The 18,437-nt window shown below is 42.4% G+C and overlaps 1 protein-coding gene and 1 long non-coding RNA gene across 3 annotated transcripts in view; one reads left to right on the top strand and one right to left on the bottom strand.

Moving 5' to 3' along the window:
- RCAN2 (regulator of calcineurin 2) overlaps positions 1–18,437 on the top strand; it is a 78,751-nt gene that overhangs the window by 27,240 nt on the left and 33,074 nt on the right. The window contains exon 1 of one of the 2 annotated variants that reach the window (XM_084514416.1): positions 13,294–13,581. The exons of the other annotated variant lie outside the window; for it this stretch is intronic. Coding sequence (XP_084370542.1) covers positions 13,495–13,581 — 87 coding nt within the window. The 5' untranslated portion in view covers positions 13,294–13,494. Of the gene's footprint in view, positions 1–13,293; positions 13,582–18,437 lie in introns of those variants that run through there. 2 annotated transcript variants of the gene reach the window in all.
- On the bottom strand, positions 9,708–12,088 carry LOC311434308. The gene is made up of 2 exons (XR_014691377.1): positions 11,963–12,088; positions 9,708–10,649 (listed from the first exon to the last, which is right to left on the bottom strand). It is a non-coding gene; the product is annotated as an uncharacterized lncRNA (long non-coding RNA).

The raw sequence follows: 18,437 nt of genomic DNA, 5'->3' as shown, positions 1-18,437 counted from the left end.
AGTAGAATATTTTTGGTAGGCTCAGTACTTTAAACACGAGTGTTGGTGTGCTAGCATCAGCCTTCTGGTTCCCAGTCCGTGCCTCATGTTATGTTTTGGTTCTGTGGCATGGTTGTAATTCCTGCATAGGCATGAGAACAGAAGGAGGATTAAAACTCTCAAGATCTACCCTACCACAGCCTGTTTGCACCCACGTAAATTAATCACTGTAGACCAATTAATTTAAAACGATTGGCTGCTTGTACCAATTTAACAGTCATTAGAATCATTTTATCATACAGATTTGGGCACTTTCTTGACTGGCACTTCTTGAAGTTTTTACCCAAATTAAAATAAGGCTCTGTGGAAATAAAATAGCTTCCATTGTGTTCTTAGTTTAGGTTCTTAATGAGCTCCTGTTAGACTTGGATTCGACACTGTATTTCCAATTTACTGATGAGACATCATCCATTGTTGCTCTGCCCTTTGTTGCCTCTTGTGGTAGGAAGCCTCCTTCAGTTGTCTTGGAACGTTTACTTTTTTTACCTGACTTCAACTCCAGCTTTTATGCTGCTGACAGAATCAGCTTCCCACTTGGTATCTGGCTCCCTGAATCCAGTTGGCCTGTTTTAATGGACTTTCATTTACGTCTGCTTTGCTGACAATGTAAAATTTGAGTGACTGGAAATGAATTCCTGCGCCATTTCTGACGTCTTTTTTGTTCTTTTATGCTGAATATGTCACAATATCGTTGTCCTGATTCCAGGTGACAGACCTAGACAATCCATCACGTTTTATCAGTGCTCAGCAAACTTCAGCTTTGAGAACAGTTCTTCGCCTCCATCTCTGTGGCTGAAAGCAAGGTAGTGGCCACTGCAGTCGCTTAGCAGAGCTGACCACGAGCTTGATTTTTATGGTTCTCGTCCTTTTTCATCATCAAAAATTGCTGTTAGGCTTCTTCCTTATGAATCGTGGTGCCCCTGATTCTGATGTTTCTGATGATGCAGAATGGCATGGAATGGGAGTGTGCTCAAGCTTCTCCCTCTACCACCACCACCTTGAAGCATTCACACCGCTGTTTCATCTCTCCATTCAAGTTTTTCCACCCCTTTTGCTCTTTCAGGTTACTCTTGCCCTTTTCTCCAACCACAGTACCAGTGCAGTCCTGTTAGTGTTCCTATAGACATCCCAGAGTTCGTCATTTCATGGCAGGTGGGTCTTCATTGTTGTGCCACCACCAGCATTATTTAGCTCTCTTCTTTAAAATGTACTCACTATGAAGCCGAGTTATGAATTCTCTCTTGAAAGAGAGAAAAATAGAGTACAAAATACTTTTTCCTCTCTTTACCTGGAAGAATTCTGCTGCTGAAGCCTGGGATTGCACTGACTCTTTGCAAACACTAATTACATTACCTTCCCAGCACTGCCAGTCTGTGATGAACTTGTAATCCTCATTTTCATCTTCCTTTGCTTTGAAGACACCTCTACCATTAAGCCACTGGCAGTTCCATGAATGTGTGTCTGCTGCGTGGGTTGTCATGGTTTGCGTGTGGATCTCCATTAGCATTCTAGATAAAATCACTGTAAAAATCCCATTGAATAGAAGCACTATTAATAGTAATAATCCCATTCAATGGAAGCACTATTAATAGTCCTCTTCCATTCTGGTACTTTCTAAGTCCTTTTTTTTGGTGCCATCATCTGCACCTGGTGGTCCCTATACTGATCCCATCTGCACTGTATTACCAAATGATTTGCTGTCCCGTTCTATATCAGGTGATTTTATTGCATGTCTATATATGTGATATAAGGCATGCTGGACAAATTCTATTAAAGGTTTTCTTTAAAGAAAAAGAAAGAGCCACTTGCTAAAACGTCAGCAAAAGTTTAAAGTATGTGTATTGCAATGATGTCTTCTTTCAAAATCTGTTCTAGAAATATCTTGAAGTTTTGTAGGTTTGTTCTTGCCTACCACAGTTGTGCCAATATTAAAACAAACAAACAAACAAAAACAAACACTTTTTATTCTTGCCCAGTCATATGGCATAATGGCTTTGTGACAAACTTGGACTCATCAAACTAGATGTTGACCTAAATTCACCCCTTGCCCTTGATTTGAGGTAAAAGATTGGGGTTTTATTACAACTTGTAAATAATGCACTAAAACAAGAAAGCAGTCAGATTGTCCTGAGGACCTGTGGATGCCCCATCCCTGGTAGTGCCCAAGGCCAGGCTGGATGGGATTTGGGCAGCCTGGGCTGGTGGGAAGTGTCCCTGCCATGGCAGGGGGCTGGAACTGAAAGGGCTTTAAGGTCCCTTCCAGCCCAAACCATTCTATGAAATAATGAGATTTCAGAAGTAATATGAGGCAAGTTGTTAGAAAAGTTTATGCTGCAAAACAAGCAGTGGAAGAGGCTCGTATTCATATATATATACATATATATAAATTACTAATTTTTCCTTCCCCCAGCCAAGCAGCTTTCAGTGGCTCTCTTGCTGCAGCAAGTTCTGCACAGTCACGAATGACAAAGTGCTTGTGATAGTGGGAAGAAAGGAGCTTCGGTTTGGTTTTCTTTCCTCTGCCATTTTTAAAACCGAAATGTCTGTCACAGATCCAATTCCATTCTTACAATTAAATTTAAAGCTATATGGGCTGCAGAGCGCTTTTTATTCATGTAAGCACCTCCACAGTGTTCTGTTAGCTAACACAGCCAGGCTGCAGATAACAGCACATCGAGTCACAGATTATGGTGTCTGTCTGTGAGAAGCTAACAAGCCATGTGGTTCAAGAGCTGAGCTAGAATGTGACCTATAGGATGTACGTGCAGTATAGAAGTTACCAAGCTGCTTTTAAATCATTTGTTGTAAATGACTTTTTTCGCATTGATACCATGTGGGAGAGTTTGGCTCGTTTTTATGCAGCAGAAACAAAGTCTGGCAAGTGTTTGATTGCTGTTTATAAATGCAAGAGGAAAAGAAAAAAAAAAAGATTGGCCTCAAGTTTGTCTGAAAATTAGTTTCTAACTAACAGCATTTGGATTTGGAGCGATTTCCAAGTACTAGTGGCAGGGCTAAAAACCTAACTGCTTAGCAGAATGAGCTGAATGCAATGATTGCTAAGGCAAACAGATGCATCAGAAGGGATTATGAAGTCACTGAGAGACTTAATGAGAAGATTCCTAGATCTGATAGCAGGAAAAAAAAAGGGAGAAAAGATTATGACTTTGCTCTGAAGTATGCACCAGCCTTCCTTCAGGATGCCAGCAACCTGCACTGCAAGTTGTGGAGAGCAGGTGTGGAGGGCTGCTCACAAGTCAAGAAGGATGTAACACAAAGATTGTGCTTTGGGTCAGTGAGTTCTCTCTGTGCTAACTTTTTTCAGACCTGATTTTGTCTTCAAGACGTCAGCATCCCCTGCAGTTCAGTTCTGATCCTCCACAAGATTCAGTCTGTGGGTATCTCCGTATCTGTAAGTCCTTCTGGGCTCCTTGAGGGGTCAAAAACCAGCACAGGGTCTGTAGAGCACCAAGTGCAGCACCTAAACGTGACACATTTTTGTGATTTATAAAATTATTATTATTTATAAAATTATTATTTCCTATTGAACAAAGGAGCCAATACATCTATTACAGACAAAGCAACCATGAGAAGAGCAGGTCTGTACAACTGAATTCTCACCAAGTAGTGCTAAAATAGTGCTTAACCCATAATCCTGTCTCCATTTCAGAGGGGCAAGGAATTCCTCTTGATTTTGTACATTAAGCTTGCATAAAAGTTTTACTTCCAGGAATTGGCATGGTTATAAATGAATCAGTGAAAATATTCTTATTAATGTTAATAAAGTAAAGAATTTGTTTAGTAAATTGAAACGCAGCAGTTGTTACAGCTTGGGAACAGTTCAAAGGCTTTAAAGGAAAAGTCAAAGGTCCGGGGTTGCAGAGTGGATTAGCAGGCCATTTAAAATACAGCATTTTTCCAGGTCTTAAAAAGACAATTTAAATAAATGAAATCTTCAAACCAGTCAAGGCCTTGAAGATTCTTTGTGGTGTTATTTCATATTTGATAAAAGCTCTGCCTTCCAGAAGGGTTTTTGCTATCAATGTGTTTTCAAAATACCAAGAGATATTTAGTAGGGATTTATTTGAACGTTATTTTACAGTTTTGTAATTAGCCTCACATGTATGTAGAACTTAATATAATCTTTTTTTTTTTTTTTTTTCTGTCTATCATCCACCTTCTCTTTCATATCTTTACAGTCCCTGCTTTGTTCCCATCTTTATGTCAGAACGAGCTTGATCAGCGAGTGTCTTCTGGTCCCCACTGGGTGGTGATGCTGCTGAGCTGAGCTTGGTGTAGGACGGTGGCTGTGCCTTGTCCCATTTCCTGGAGCTTCCTGGCTCGCAGCAAGGTGGTAGGCTGCTGGGACTGTCTTTCAGTGGCTAGCAAGATGCTCTTTACATCTTTTATCTGCAAATCCTTACACTAAGCTCATCACTCCTGAGTGGATTTGATGCCTTGAAGACTTCAGTAGCCTTCTCGTAGGTCTGGCTCCTATGGGGCAGCCCTCTGCCATGCAGCAGACTGAATCTTGGTATAGGGATTGTATTGCGGGGGAGTTTGTGTTCCTTTTAAAATCTTCTTGCTGTATATGGCCAGCTACATACCCCTTCAGAAGTTTGGCTGCATTCTTTGGTGTATATAACATATTTTGTAAATAGCAACGAGACATTACAATAATATTTTAAGTTGCTAAAAGAACATCGACTGAACTGGGAATATACAGCTCTTTCAGCTGCTCTGTCCAAAAGATAAGAAATTATTTTTTGTTCGAGTTCTAATTCATTCTCTGAGGAATGTCTCTTGGCTCGTGACTCTTCAACTACTTCCTTATTTCTTAGAAACATAAACACGCGTGAGATGCACTTAGTAATTTAGAGTGGGAATAAATCCACATTAGCTGCTGAGTATATCCTTTCCATGAAAAGTGGTTGCTATTATTTGATATAGCCCAATGCCAGAATACTTTTTAGCAGTCCTTTAAGAGCTAATTTAAAGAGTTGTGACCTTCTATCCTTCCTCTGTTTATGTGCCTTTTGGAGCATGAATCTCTTCAAGTTCATGAAAACAGTGCCATGGATTAAAGCAAAGCAGTTCTCAATTCCTTTGAGAGCCACTGTTACATCCAAGATGCCTCTTGCTACGTACTGGAGTATTTGGGCCTGGTTTTATCTCTGGCCTGAAGAAGTGGAAATATAATTGGTGATATCTCAAGTGAAGTAGAAGTTTGCTTGCCCATCTTAAGCTGGGATGATGAGTTTGAAATTCTGACTGTAACTCAGCTTATGGCTGTAATGTATATAAACTAAGATATAAAATTGCAAATTAATACTGGTACTTTTTTGTCTTTTCAGTAAATAACTGATCTGCCTTTCTACAGTGAGTCCTGCTTGCTTTTATGCTCACGGAGAGAAAAGTTGCAGAACAAATAAGTGACCTCCAAACAAATACAATCTCAAATTCATGTATCACAGTAAACTTCAAAGGGCATAGGATGGAGAGGAGTGGGTTATTCTAGTGAGACTTCTGCTACTTTTGAAGTAAGATCAGTTTTGTGTCACTTGCTTGTGTTTTTTAATGTACCCACTATTTAATTATTGCCAGTTTAATCTTGAAAACACATCATAATGCCGTTTTTTTTTTGGCGGGAACCAAAATACAGAGTGACAAAGTGATTTAGAACTGTCTCAACTAGGCATCTTCCAAAACAGAGCTTAAAAATTACTGAAATATTAAGTAAACTGAGAGTGCAAGTCAGAAGACTGGAAAATTGTTTTTGGCATTTTCTTGGGCTGGGTCAATGGGAGACTATTCCTCACGTCCTGTTCTAGTTGGAGAAAAATGTCTGTCTTTTTAGGGAGAGAAAAAGGGGGTAAACTGATTCTGACCTTTCATACCCTCACATAGGATGCAGGCTCTTGCAGGGGTCATCATGGTCCCACTTCTCCTTGTGAAATCATGAGATCAGCCTGGTGGGGAGGGACTCAGGTAAAGCCATTTTATGAATAAATTACAAGTTCACTGTTATTTGGGAATTACTCATATGCTATATACTGCTGGAGAAAGTTTCCTTAGCGGGGATTTTAAATTTCATTGTAGAGACCTTGGAGAAGCTTTATACCCCAATTTGCATCCCATATTGTCTAATTTCCAGTCACCATATGAATGTAAATCAATAAATAGTAGCGGGGAACATAATTTATCAAAATGGAAGACAGTGTATTCTCTCTTTAATGAAGAAAAGAGCGAAGAGTAATACAGGGTAGATTTTAATTACTGACACTTCAGGGTTATTTTCGGCTATTTTATCCTTCTGTTGGGTGAGGGAATTTCACAGAAGGGGCTATCTGCTTTAAGAAAGTGTTTCAGCGAAATAAATGCCCACTTCCACCCTATAATATCAGGAGAAAATAGCAATTACCCAAGAAATCTATTATTCATTGCTTCATTATTTGCTGTCTGACCGCATGCTGTTTGACAGTTTGTTTTTTTCCTTCGAGCTGGACTGCTTTTGCTGGCTTGGCAGGAAGCGCCGTTCTCTCGCAGCACAGCCATTAAATCTCTCACCTGCGTGTCCTGTGCAGCGCTGCGCTTCGGAGATAAGGTTGGGCTCTCACAGCTGCGAGCATTGGTATTCCGGGCTCTTCTTTCAAGGGCATTTGGCTGTGATGAAGCATCTCAAATGACAAGGAAAACATACAGCCATGTTAAATACCCTTGCTGGTTGGAGACAAGGAAGGGTAAATGGAAATGATTCTAAAATGCATTTTGAAACCTTTAACTGAGTTTTCGGATGACAGTAAATCACATTTTTTAGGCAGGAGCTTTTCAGGCCTCTCCCAAACTGCATCATCTATTAAATGCCTGGTAATGGAGCATGCCCTTCACAGCTTACACTTAAAATCCAAATAAAATACAAGAAGGCTGAGCTCTTCTGAATGTGTTTTCTTGCATGTTTTGTCCAAGGTCACTTAGCAGTGCTATCAGGAGCTGAATCCATCTCCTTGGAGTCTTGCTCCCATCTTAGTCTAGGAGCACCAAAACCATCATCCTGTGCGGATCAGGCCCAGGGAAGGGTTTTTCTTCATTCTGCTGAAAATGGTTACGTGCCCCGATTTCCTTCCCCCGCCCCTATATTTGGAAGCTGAGGGCTATGAATGATACTGCAACATGAAAAGTAATTGAACGATTCTGACTCAGAGCTGAAACTTGTGTGTTCCCAAATGAGACAGCAAAACGATCTTGGCTAAGTGACACACTCTTTTGCTCAGATGCTGAAGTATTTTTACATGATCATATGTGGTGCTCTGAGAGGCTTGATAGTTACCAAAGGAGGAGAAATATTCCATAATGTTTATGATTTGTCTTATTTTCTGACTCTCGGATTCTCAGACAATGAGACCTCTAAGTTTGAGCGGCGAAAATTTATTACTGACAGAAAAACAAAACATTACTTAGAGAAAAGTTTCCTTTCCAAATGTTGAGGGCAGCCAAGGCACGGTTCATCTAAAGGATTTTCCAGACTTTACCGTTAATGTATTTATGGGAAATGTATTGATTTAGGGTTACTCTAAGTTTAATTAAACTTTCATTTTTTTGCTTTTTCTGGCCAAAATTCTGCACCTTTAAAAATCTTCAAACAATAGGAATGAATGTTTGCTATAAGCAGAAGTGACTGTGAGTCTGTTTTCTTCCCTCACAGTTGTTGTTATTTCAGAATTTTTAGGAATTTTAGCTTGGGGTTCAAACTCCTCTTGGATAATCAGTGGTTTTGTAGCTGTGGGATCACACCCTGAGTATGGTGTTTGGTTTTGAGCCCCTCACTGCAAGAAGGACTTTGAGCTGCTGGAAAGTGCAGCGAAGCTGGTGAAGGGACTGGAAAACAAGACATATGAGGAGCAGCTGAGGAGCTGGGGTTGGTCAGTCTGGAGAAGAGGATGCTAAGGGTAGACCTCCTGGCTCTCTACAGCTACCTCAGGAGGCTGCAGTGAGGAGGATGTCGGTCTCCTTTCTCAGGTGACAAGTGATAAGATGCGAGGAAATGGCCTCAGGTTGTGCCAGAGGAGGTTTAGGTTCGATATCAGGAAGATTTATTTATGGAGAAGGTGGCCAGGCATCAGAACGGGCTGCCCAGGGAGGTCGTAGAGTCCCCATCCCTGGAGGTATTTGAGACGTGGACCTGGTGCTTAGGGACTTGTGTTAGTGATGGGACTCAGGTCAGGTTGATGGTTAGACTTGGTGATCTTGAAGGTCTTTTCCAACCTAGATGATTCTATGATTCTTATTTATCATAAATAACAGTTAAAATTTCTACCCCAAAAGATACTTTATTTGATGTATAGATGCTCTAGTACCTTTGACGAATTCAAAGAAGTTCTACATGCTGTATTTTTATCTTCTGTATTTCTGTATTCACATAAGCCCTTTCTAGCCTCTGGAAATTCGTGAAATTTTGGCAGCAGTTGAGAACCTGGGACCGAGTATTCCCATGCAGATAGGTTCCTCAGGCGAAATACATTGTGGTTGCAGCTATTGACTGCTCGTGGAGAAATCCATTAATGGATATTAATGGAATCTAGGGGGTTTTCATCTGTTCAGGAGGGTTTATTTCAAGAGTTTAAATTCTCATGGTGTTATAAAAAGAGACATAACTGAGTAACTAGCAGTGTAACGTTTGATGGCCATTCTGTTTGGGGAATTAAGAGTGGGAATTTTATGATTTCCAGGTAGCAGTGAATTCACTGAGTGTGGTTATACGAGCATCAGGTAATGTGTGTTATCTGAACGGCTTTCACATCTCCCTTAACTTAAGACACCTCTTTCTGCTCCGTGTCCTGAAGTGCCAGCCTTTCACCCTCGGCTACACACCGAGCGTAAATTGAGGCATAGCTACAGGTGAGGAAGAATCCTTCCCTCGGTGCCCAGTCCCACTGGTCTGCTGTGTTCCTGCTGTGTTCCTCTGGACCTCTTACTAATCTTTACCTATTTACCTTCTGTTTTTGTCTCAAAGAACTAGGATTCTATTTGTGAATGTCTGTTCGTAACTACGTGTATATGAGGGAGCTTGGTTTAAATGCTTTTGACTTTTGTAGTAGGCTGCAGAAGATCGATAGAGATGCACATTGTTAAAAACGTTTGAGCCAGACAATGTGGATCTATTTATAGGGTGCCATTCAAACACCAACGGGGCATCGATGTGGGGTTTCTTTTTATTGTCCTGCCTTTGTGCAGCACCATAAACAGCATGGTAGGCACCCGTGAGCAGAGCTGCTACGGAAATAATCCTACTATTCGTAGTAGTAACGAGCACAAGCTTTAGCTTGGGAGCAAAAAATGTCACTTTGGCTCCTGAATTTAGCTGATATTTTTTGTTCTAATGTGGCTGCTGTTACCATGAGGTCCACACACGGGGAAGTTTCCCTAAGGCTAAATCAGTAATGGTCTGCTTGCAAAAGGGGGTCAAGATTTTCTGCAATTGTTTTAACAACTTGACAGCTGAGCTTGGAAAGCCTAAATCATGGCCCTGTTTGTGGGCATCGGGCTGAGCTGGAGCAATGTCTGTGGGAACACTGTAGGAAAACAAAAGCTACACAGAGAGGAGTAAAGGTTGTAGGGCAGGGCTGTACAGTCCCAGGCACTGCACGGGCTGAAAACACGACTTACTTTCCTTCTGATTTGGGGAATTTTGCCTTTTTGCAGGGGATTGCTGATTCAAGTATGAGACTTGATCATCAAGTGTTAATCATCAGAGCGCAGCGCTGTTAGTGGCTGATGCTGGTTCTTGTGAAGAATGAGTATCAGCCTGAGTGACGTTTAATCAGGATTGTCCTGGGTTCCAGGGCCTGTTTGGTTGCTGCACAAGTAACTAAAAGCTTTGTATGTCAGTGCTCAGCTTAGATGTGCAAGTAGGTCTGGGTTGCTCTTAACCTCACTCTGAAATGTTCCCTTGAATTATTCACGCACGGTGCCCATTTAATTCCATGCACAATTGTTATTATGGTCAAAACATGAAACAAATCAAAAAAACTTCCGCACGACTGTTGTTCCAAGTGCTCTGCTTGTTCTCCATCCTCACAATTACTGCTTGGGGTCTTAAGCCCAGTATAAAAGGGGTAGGGGGCAGTGAGAGAGTGGAGATGCACTCCTGCTGAATGCCAACAGAACGCTGCTCCCATTGGCAATGGCTCAGCTCACCGACATCTGGACTGCTCTTCTGCTTCCTGAACCTTGGCTCCTGTTGCAGGGCACTTGGGTAAGTTTTAAGGGGTGTATGTGATCCCAAAATCCTCTGGCCAGCAAGAGAGGAGCTTCCCTGCACCAGCAGTAGGGCAGAGGTGGTGACCTGTAGCAGTGTTTGATCTGGAGAACCTGCTGATGGAGTAGGTTCAAGCATGCTGAAGTGCATGCCTTCTGTCTCGATCACTGTTTATTAAATAGGCTGCTTTAAGTCAGGCATGAGATATGCTCTTAGTTTTCCTGGGAGTTTGGTAAATTGAATTTAGCAAGACCATCTGTAGCCAGAGATCAGAATTTCTTGTAGGTAAATGAACAAATCTTATTTCAATTCGATGAAGAACAAGTCTCCTGATCTGGAGGAAGCAGTCAATATTAACCTGACAATGTAAAATGAAAAGTCAAATAACGTTTATTAACATAAGGTGAGGCTCTGAAGAGTTGCAGAGTGCCCTAAAAAATCTCAGGTAGGATTTTATCTTGATTTAAAGTGAGAAGTGAGTAGTGACGTAGAATATCTACTGGGAGACCTAAGCTGAAGTACTGAAGCATGCTGTGGAGTTCTACAAGGTGATCTCTGGTTTCTCAAAGTGAACCCAACTGGGATGTCTGTCAGGAGCTTGCTAAAATACCCCATGAGCTGGAAGGGGTTTTAAGGGAAAAAGATGGGTTATGCATAGGAGTAGGCAAGAGGAAACTAAAATAATTGCAAAGGGTTTCTTTACTAGGATGGCATAGGAAAGCTGCAGTGATTCTGGTTTGAAAGGAGATGAGAAGCAGAAGCCCATGAACAAGCGTGAAGTGGAACAGGTCAGCGTGCACCCCGCATCCCAGAACTCACAAGATTAAGCAGACAGGCTATTGAAATTGAGAGACGACAGATTTAAAAAATGAAAAAATGAAATTGTTAAAGGATTATCTGTCCAGCCTGGCTCTGGGCTGGGAAATCCTTTCCCCGTTGCTGCTGTGAGACCAGGCTCAGGCCACCTCTCGGCGTTGTCACATTCCTGATATATTTTCCTTTGCAGAGTTTGTTGCAGTTTTTGTCTCCTGTTGGTCCATGCTGCTAAAACTCTCGCTAGGCTCAGATACCCATGACTCATCTTTGCTTGCAGTGCTTCCTTCCAGCTCTTTGAAAACCACTTAGGAACTTTTCAGCTTTCTGATGACATGATTTTTCCATTGCTGCCTACTTAGAACTTCAGTCAGGCATCTGTAGGCTTTTTTTTTTTTTTTTTCTGTGCTATCTCATATATGTGATATTCAAATATGTGCATAAAAGTTCTTCTAAACACACACAGGAATGGTAACTTCAAATTCTTTGCTAAAAATCTTTTACTGTGGTTTGTGGGGGAAAAAAAACAACAAGTGACTGGTGTAGAAAACAGTTGAACCCTATTCATTCATTTGCTGCCTTGTGCTGTCCTATCTATTTCTGTTGACCTGTATATTCCCAGTTTGTAAAATCTTTAGTGCAGGGATAAGTTTCTAGTCTGGTTTTGGATCTTCCTTTGTGATTGCTGCTGACGGGGCTACTGTAAATGCAAGTTAAAAAATGGCCAAGTAATTGAACCGAACTTGGGAAAATTCTGATAATGGATGTCAGCTTTGCTGTATCAGCATCCAAATTTACTGCCGTTTCCCGGGGTAAAGAGCCAATTTCTCAGCAGAGGTTGTTCTTTTGTTAACTAACCTGCAGGTCCCTGTGCTTCCCCAACTTCTGGTACTGGTGAAAGAGCAAGGCAGGGCACTGGGCAGCTTCAGCCTGGTGTGGACCTTCTGCTTCCAGATGTTCCAACCACCCTGTTGGTGCAAAGAACTCGAGGCCTTTTCCCCAGGTGTTTTTGTTTTGAATTTCGTAGCCTGCAGCACCACCTGAGCTAGTTTAAAGATCACAGTCAAGTTTAAAGATCAGCAGCAAAGCGTGGGCATCATCCCAAAGCGTGGTGCAAGCTGCAATATCTGCCAGTGAAGCCGAGTAAGCTCCGTGCTGCTTCTGCTGCTAGGTTTGTGTCGGCTGCCCAGCAAGCTGAGTGCATGGCCTGTGTTTGCTGCAGTCTGATGGGCCTGCAATAGTTAAAGGTTTTAATTCTGCCTGTAAATCTGACCTAGCCATAAATGTCATCTCTAGGACAGCAACAATTAAAAGTGATTTATGGATGGCGAGCATGAAAAATGAGAGGAAAAGCGATGTTGCGGCTCCGGGTAAAGATCAACTTTAAAATATCTACAAACTTGGGACTTTTATTTCTTGATACATCTCTTTCTGATGTAAAAAATGAACCGACAAAGCACAATGAGACACCCTGAGTTACTGGGTCTAAACCAGCCTTACTTGGTGCATTTCCTGCTCAGCTGTTATATTTGGGAAGAAGTAACTCTAAGGACAGTGGTACAAGGGTTGCTTAATGTGACATCCTCATTTCAGGGGACATTTTCTTGTTCTGTTCTTTGAAGGGCTGTTGACTTCCGAGTCACGGACAGACATGCCTCTGATCTTCCCAAAGATGAGTCAGGGTGCAACTTGTGTCTATAAGTAATGGGGTCACATTTGCAGGATGCTGGTGGGACGAGATGTTCTCTAATCCCCTGCGCGGGGTCATGTAGCTTGCTGTATGGCAAAGAAGAGCGAGGAAAACAGAATGCTGACTTTTTTGTTGCTCCTATTTTATTAGCTGCTCTGCTGTGGATTTTAAGGTGTAATAAAGTAATGGATCGTACCGTAAGCTTGGTGGCTTTAAATGCTGGGTTAATTTACACTCGGAGCAGAGCTTTCAGTGTCAGGCGATCTTTTTTTTTGCCAACATAAGCACTCAGCTGAAACAACAGCTATGACTCAGTTGCCAGTGAACGCTGCTTGAATTGATTTAGTCGGAGTTCAGATTTAGCACATAATCATGTTCAATTTGATCCACTGTGCTGCCTAGAGATAAAAGGGTTGAAAAAATAGATTTAGCTTATGTCAGTCCTGGTGGTGATGTCATTGCCATGAGAGATGGAATAGCGCTGTTACTATGCTCCGCCGGCTCAGTCGGTGGGTGTACGAGGGGAAGGCAAGGAGCAACTCAGTTAAGGGCAAAGAGCTCGTGGCGGAGGCTTGCGCTCGTTGTCGGCACTGAAACAGAATTTCGGACTGCTCAATAGCAATACCGAGCCGAAGATTTTTGTCTCCTTCCAGTCGTTTGTTACTCGGAGGTTGCTTAACTCTGTGTGCAAAAGGGGGGGATGCCAGCCCGTAGCATGGACTGTGATGTCTCCACTCTGGTCGCCTGTGGGGTTGACGTGGAGATTTTTGCCAACCAAGAGGTTAAGGTATGCGCCTACTGTTCTTTTGTTGCAGATGCTTCTTAGAAAAGCCTGTGGGAGCGATGGGGATTTGTACGTAGCGATTCAGAATGAGATTCTGCTGCGGTAGTAAAAGGCACGCCGTTAAAAAATCTGTTAATTAGGGGAGAGAGAGACGTGGGAGAGAAATGTGCCTGCTTTTTACCGTGGTCTGATAAGCTGAAAGAGCAGCCCGGTGTTTACTCTTGCCTGATCTAAGAAATGGGTTATATAACTGGCATCTGTGTATGTGCATGCTTCATCTTCAGAACAAACCATTCATTGTTAATTTTCTCGAGATATTTTTAGTCCGCTGTCACTTTTTTAGATCAGCCGTGCCGCGAATGTTTGTTATTTATCAATATTGATGATCTTCAGCTGTCTTTACTCATTTGAGCAGGAGCTGCTCCTTGGCTTCTGAACCCAGACGAGTGGGAAATCTTTGCGAAGGGTTAAAAGTTTGGAGCGAGTGTTTTGGTGCATCTGCAATAGGGCAGAATACAAAAAGTTGTGCATCTTGCATCTCGTATGAATACCTCAAATGCTTCATTCTAAGATTTGATATGCTGGGCTCGTAGCCTCTTAATTAGACGACTGCTGTAGAAAAATCATTGTATGTAATTGCTTACTGTTGAAATCAATTATCTTTCTCATTTGTTATGATATTACTACAAGAAAATCGCTGCAAATTAAGTTTGAAAGAGGAATTTTAAGTATGCTTTTCACAGATCAGCTGAAAGAGCTCAGAGGCATAGCACAGTGACATTCAGCAGTTTATTTAAAGGACATGGACAGACAACATTTGTTTCTAATCTGATTGCTGTCTTCTTAGTATTAAAAAAATGGGATGGGGGGAAAAAGGCTGTACAAATCTGAGGCCAAATTCGGAACCCCTGTTCTGTTTAACTCTGAGTCATACCTTGAGGCCAATGGAAATATCTGGAAAAAAAGCATTGCCATTCGCAAGAGTTTGTCCTGACTCTTATTCCCCTGTTGGTTTGTTACCAGGTGATATCACACACACACTGTGTACAAATGCTTTTATGCTGCTAGCGAGAGATTCTCGTTAATTTAAAAAGCTTTTTCTTCACAGTTCAGTAGGGGATTCAGAGATGGAACTGATGGGGAATAATTCGGAGGAGTGGTTCAGGTGGACGGTCCTGTCTGCATCGGGACATGCTTTCTCTTGTGCTCTGAGTAGAAAAATGTTTGTCTTCTTCCCTTCCTTAAAGTACCAACAGATTTGTTTGTTTTAATTCTAAATTCAGAAATTGACCTGCATTGACATAGGCTCATATTGGAGTGGCTGTCTTTTAGTGTCTGGTCCATGTTGAATATTAGGCTGTGCAAGAAATTAAAGTTGCCATGATCTTCCTCCATCCTTATTTATAAGGCAGTAGCAATGAAGTAAAAACTGGGATTCCATAAAATCAGCAGGAAGCTCTCCAATGACTTTGGTGAGAGTTAGATGAGGCTGATTTAAGCTGCAGCATCTGAAAAGCACGGCTGAAGACCACGGGCTAACAGAACAAAAGGCTGACGGGGACACTGCAGGAACTGAGTCCCTTTCATGTGCCACATCACTTGGACTTGCAGTGCTTTGTTTGCTTCGGTTAAACCTGCCCTTTTTTCCCCTGGCGTCTGAATTCAAATGCAGTGAGTGCAAAGACTTTGGGTGTATTTACAGAGGAGACTGCACTGCAGACTGCACTGCAGCTTGGAAATGGTAAGTCGACTTCTAAGTTGCCTGTCTTGGATGCCAGAAGCAGACAGTCCTCGGCCACCCGTGGCTTGCTGCAGACCCATTTGCACGTTGGTGCCAACTCCAAGAATTCCAGCAGCAATGACAACAAAAAACCTATGGGGTTCTTGTCTGCAAACGGGGTTCACTTCAGCCTTCTGAAGGTGGTGGTCTGTAGAAAAATGGTGACATTGAGGGGAACGTCCAGGTTTCAGGTTGGAAAGGAAGGAGGTTACTGGTGTGAAAGTTGAAGAAAAAGAGGAAAAGCGAGCACAGAAGTCCCTGCCTTCAACTGGAAGGCACGAGTATCACCAAAACCTGAAGTCCCAGGTTGCTGATGTGGCCAGGGGCTGCCCCATTCACCAGGCCTGCTGCAGAAGAGCTCAGCATGTGTTGGGGCTGTGGAGCAGGTGGTGATGATGGTGGCTCCTTGGAGCCATGGCTTCTCCTGAACGGTGGTTTGGTGGTGCTGGAGAGGCAGCGGCTGCTGCTGGGTGCCGGAGCAGAGCGAGCTGCCGGGCTTATTGCTGCTTTCCCACCCATGGAAATGACCTTATTCTGCAGGCGTTCTGCTCTTAGCGTCTGGCAGACGGGCTTGGAAATGCTCCGTTTCCATTTGGCCTCTGGAACAGGAGAACGCTCTCTCAGTACTGAAGGCAAAGCTTTGTAGTTTCGGTGTTTGGAGCAGCTCATCCCTGCAATAAGCACATGTGGCTGCCCTGAAGCTGGCAGCTAGCCCACAGCGCTGACACCGTTGGTTGGCCATCCATGAACCCATCGAGCGGGTCTTCCACTTCCTTGCAGCTGTTGCTTTGAGCTTGCCTTTTATAGCCCCAAAATTGGGTCAGGCTGATCAAGATGCTACTTAACCGTGCAGCGCCTCTACGTCAGGAATCAGGGAACTTGAGGAGATACCCGTAGAAAGCGTGTAGTGCAGTTCTGCTTCGAAGTTCACCTGGGTAATTAAGATTCTTCTTAATGAAGAATCTCTAGATGATGAATTTATGTAATGTTTGTTACATAAGCAATTAGTTAATGAATATCTTGTTTATTTCTAATCGAGAAATTCCAGATGTTACTGAAACAGGGGAAGAGAATTTAAACTCACACTTCTTACTCAAAGCAAAACATTCTGATGTTGCCAATTCTTCATGGTCTCTCTTCAGTTACATTCACGTGCCGTGCGGCTAGGCAGCAAGGTATGATTGGGACAACCAGGCACTACGGCAACAGAGAAGAAATATTAATGGTGGAGGCTGATTAAATTTGCATCTGAAGACAGTAAGGTAAAGTAACGCAGATAGGAACATTACCTTCATGCAGGGGAAAAAATAAGGTGGAGATGAGACAGGCAGCCAAGGAAGACGGTAAAAATAGTTCCTCTGTTTTGACCATATTGCTTTTTGCGATTAATCCTCGCTGGAGCGGGATCTCTGTCAATCTGTAAACTCATTATTTAGTTCAAATGCTACCGTGAGCATATTGCTGATGATATTTGTTTGGGATGTATTTGGAGGTCAGTCATGCCTTGTAGTTGCCTGTGATAGGCTTAGCTGCCTAACACCATATCTAAACTTCTGAGAGCGAAAGAACATTTGGCTCCTGTGTTTTTTTTCATCCCTGCTTCAATTCTCCATTTGTAAAAGTGGCTCACTCGCTCCCAGAGATGTTCTGAGGTTTAAAGCTTAAGTGCTCTAAGATTAGAGTCAAGTGAAGAAAGTGGTAGAAAAAGGGAAGTGTTGCTGCTCTCTGGGTACTACCAGCTGCCCAGAGGTAGAAACCCTGCCTTGCCTGGGGGGTTTCAGGGCATCTGTTTTCAAATTCTTCTCCTTAGCCACGCAGCCTTGATTTAAGGGGAGAGATTGTTGCACAGCCATGACTCCAAAAACTGAAGACACAAGAAGAAAACCAAACAACAGCGTGACCACAAAAAAAAAAAAAAAATCCTGACAGCTGAAAGACCTATTTTATAATCTCTTGCATTAGTATTTTCTGTACTTGATAGTTTCTCTTTGTTCTCATAGTTCTTGTCTGCATGTAGTGTTACAGCTGTAAAATCTTTGATAGGCAAGTACCCAAATCCCAAATCTTCTGTTGTTGTGTTGTTGGGTTTGTTTTTCCCCTCCTCAAAATAAGTTTTCCCAGGTGAAGTTGTTTTCAGATCCATAGTGATCTATCTAGTGCAGTGTTTCTCTGAAGGCCTCAAGCTTTTTTTTAATTATTATTATTTATTTTTATTTTTATTTTTTTTTGTCTTAAGCTTTACGGATAGCTTGCTGGTTCTTAGCATGGCTTGGATATTGAGCAAAATTGTACGTTTCAAGGGAAGTGTCTCCACTAACCACGTTGCATGCATCTCCTTATTTTAATAAACATTTTAGCACATAGATGAATGGGTATGTTTTTTATAGTTGGACGCTTTTTCCTGTAATATTTTCCAGGAGCGATTATACCCAAGGCATTAAATAATCCACTTCGTTTTGACCGTTCGTGTGCCAAGCAGCGTGTTTGCTTTGGAAGACATTATCTAATCATATGCAGAATGCAAACAGCCATGACAGCGTGGTTTCAAGCAGCGAATTCTTTCTTGGTGAAGAGATGCTGAACAAAACGAGTAGCACAGTTTATCAAACACTTGGGTAACACTCAACTTGCCAAGGTTGGGAGGCTGGCCAAGCAGAGCGTCTGACCCGCGCTCAGTTGACGCAGGGTTTTCTGTTGTCCAGCCGCACACTTCAAGGGATGCCAGGAGTGTGTGCCTGGGCTTTTACTGAAAATTGCCCCCGTTTATAGGGCTCAGTGGCAATAAGCACCTTCTTCATCTAAGTGCCAACAGAATTCAACTTTTCCACAGAGGAGACTTCTGAGGCTCATGTCAGGGGACTGTCTGGTCCTCCTGTATTTATTGACTTCCAGCGTTGAGTCTTGACTCTTTTGTTTGGTTTAAAGTGTACTGATGACCTTCAGTTTCTACTAGTTTGAGGTGTGATTGCTTAGCTGCCTCCTGCACTAGCAGCAGTATAGGATATTTAACATTATTATTTGTCCAGAGGAAAAAAAAAAAACTTTCCCCTTTTTTTCTCCCTGGCAATGTTTCTCGATG

The sequence above is a fragment of the Aythya ferina genome, assembly GCF_964211825.1.
Source record: "Aythya ferina genome assembly, chromosome: 3".
In the NCBI taxonomy this organism is placed as follows: domain Eukaryota; kingdom Metazoa; phylum Chordata; class Aves; order Anseriformes; family Anatidae; genus Aythya; species Aythya ferina.
Note: the sequence above shows the minus strand (reverse complement) of the source record. Positions and strands in the feature narration are given on the sequence as shown.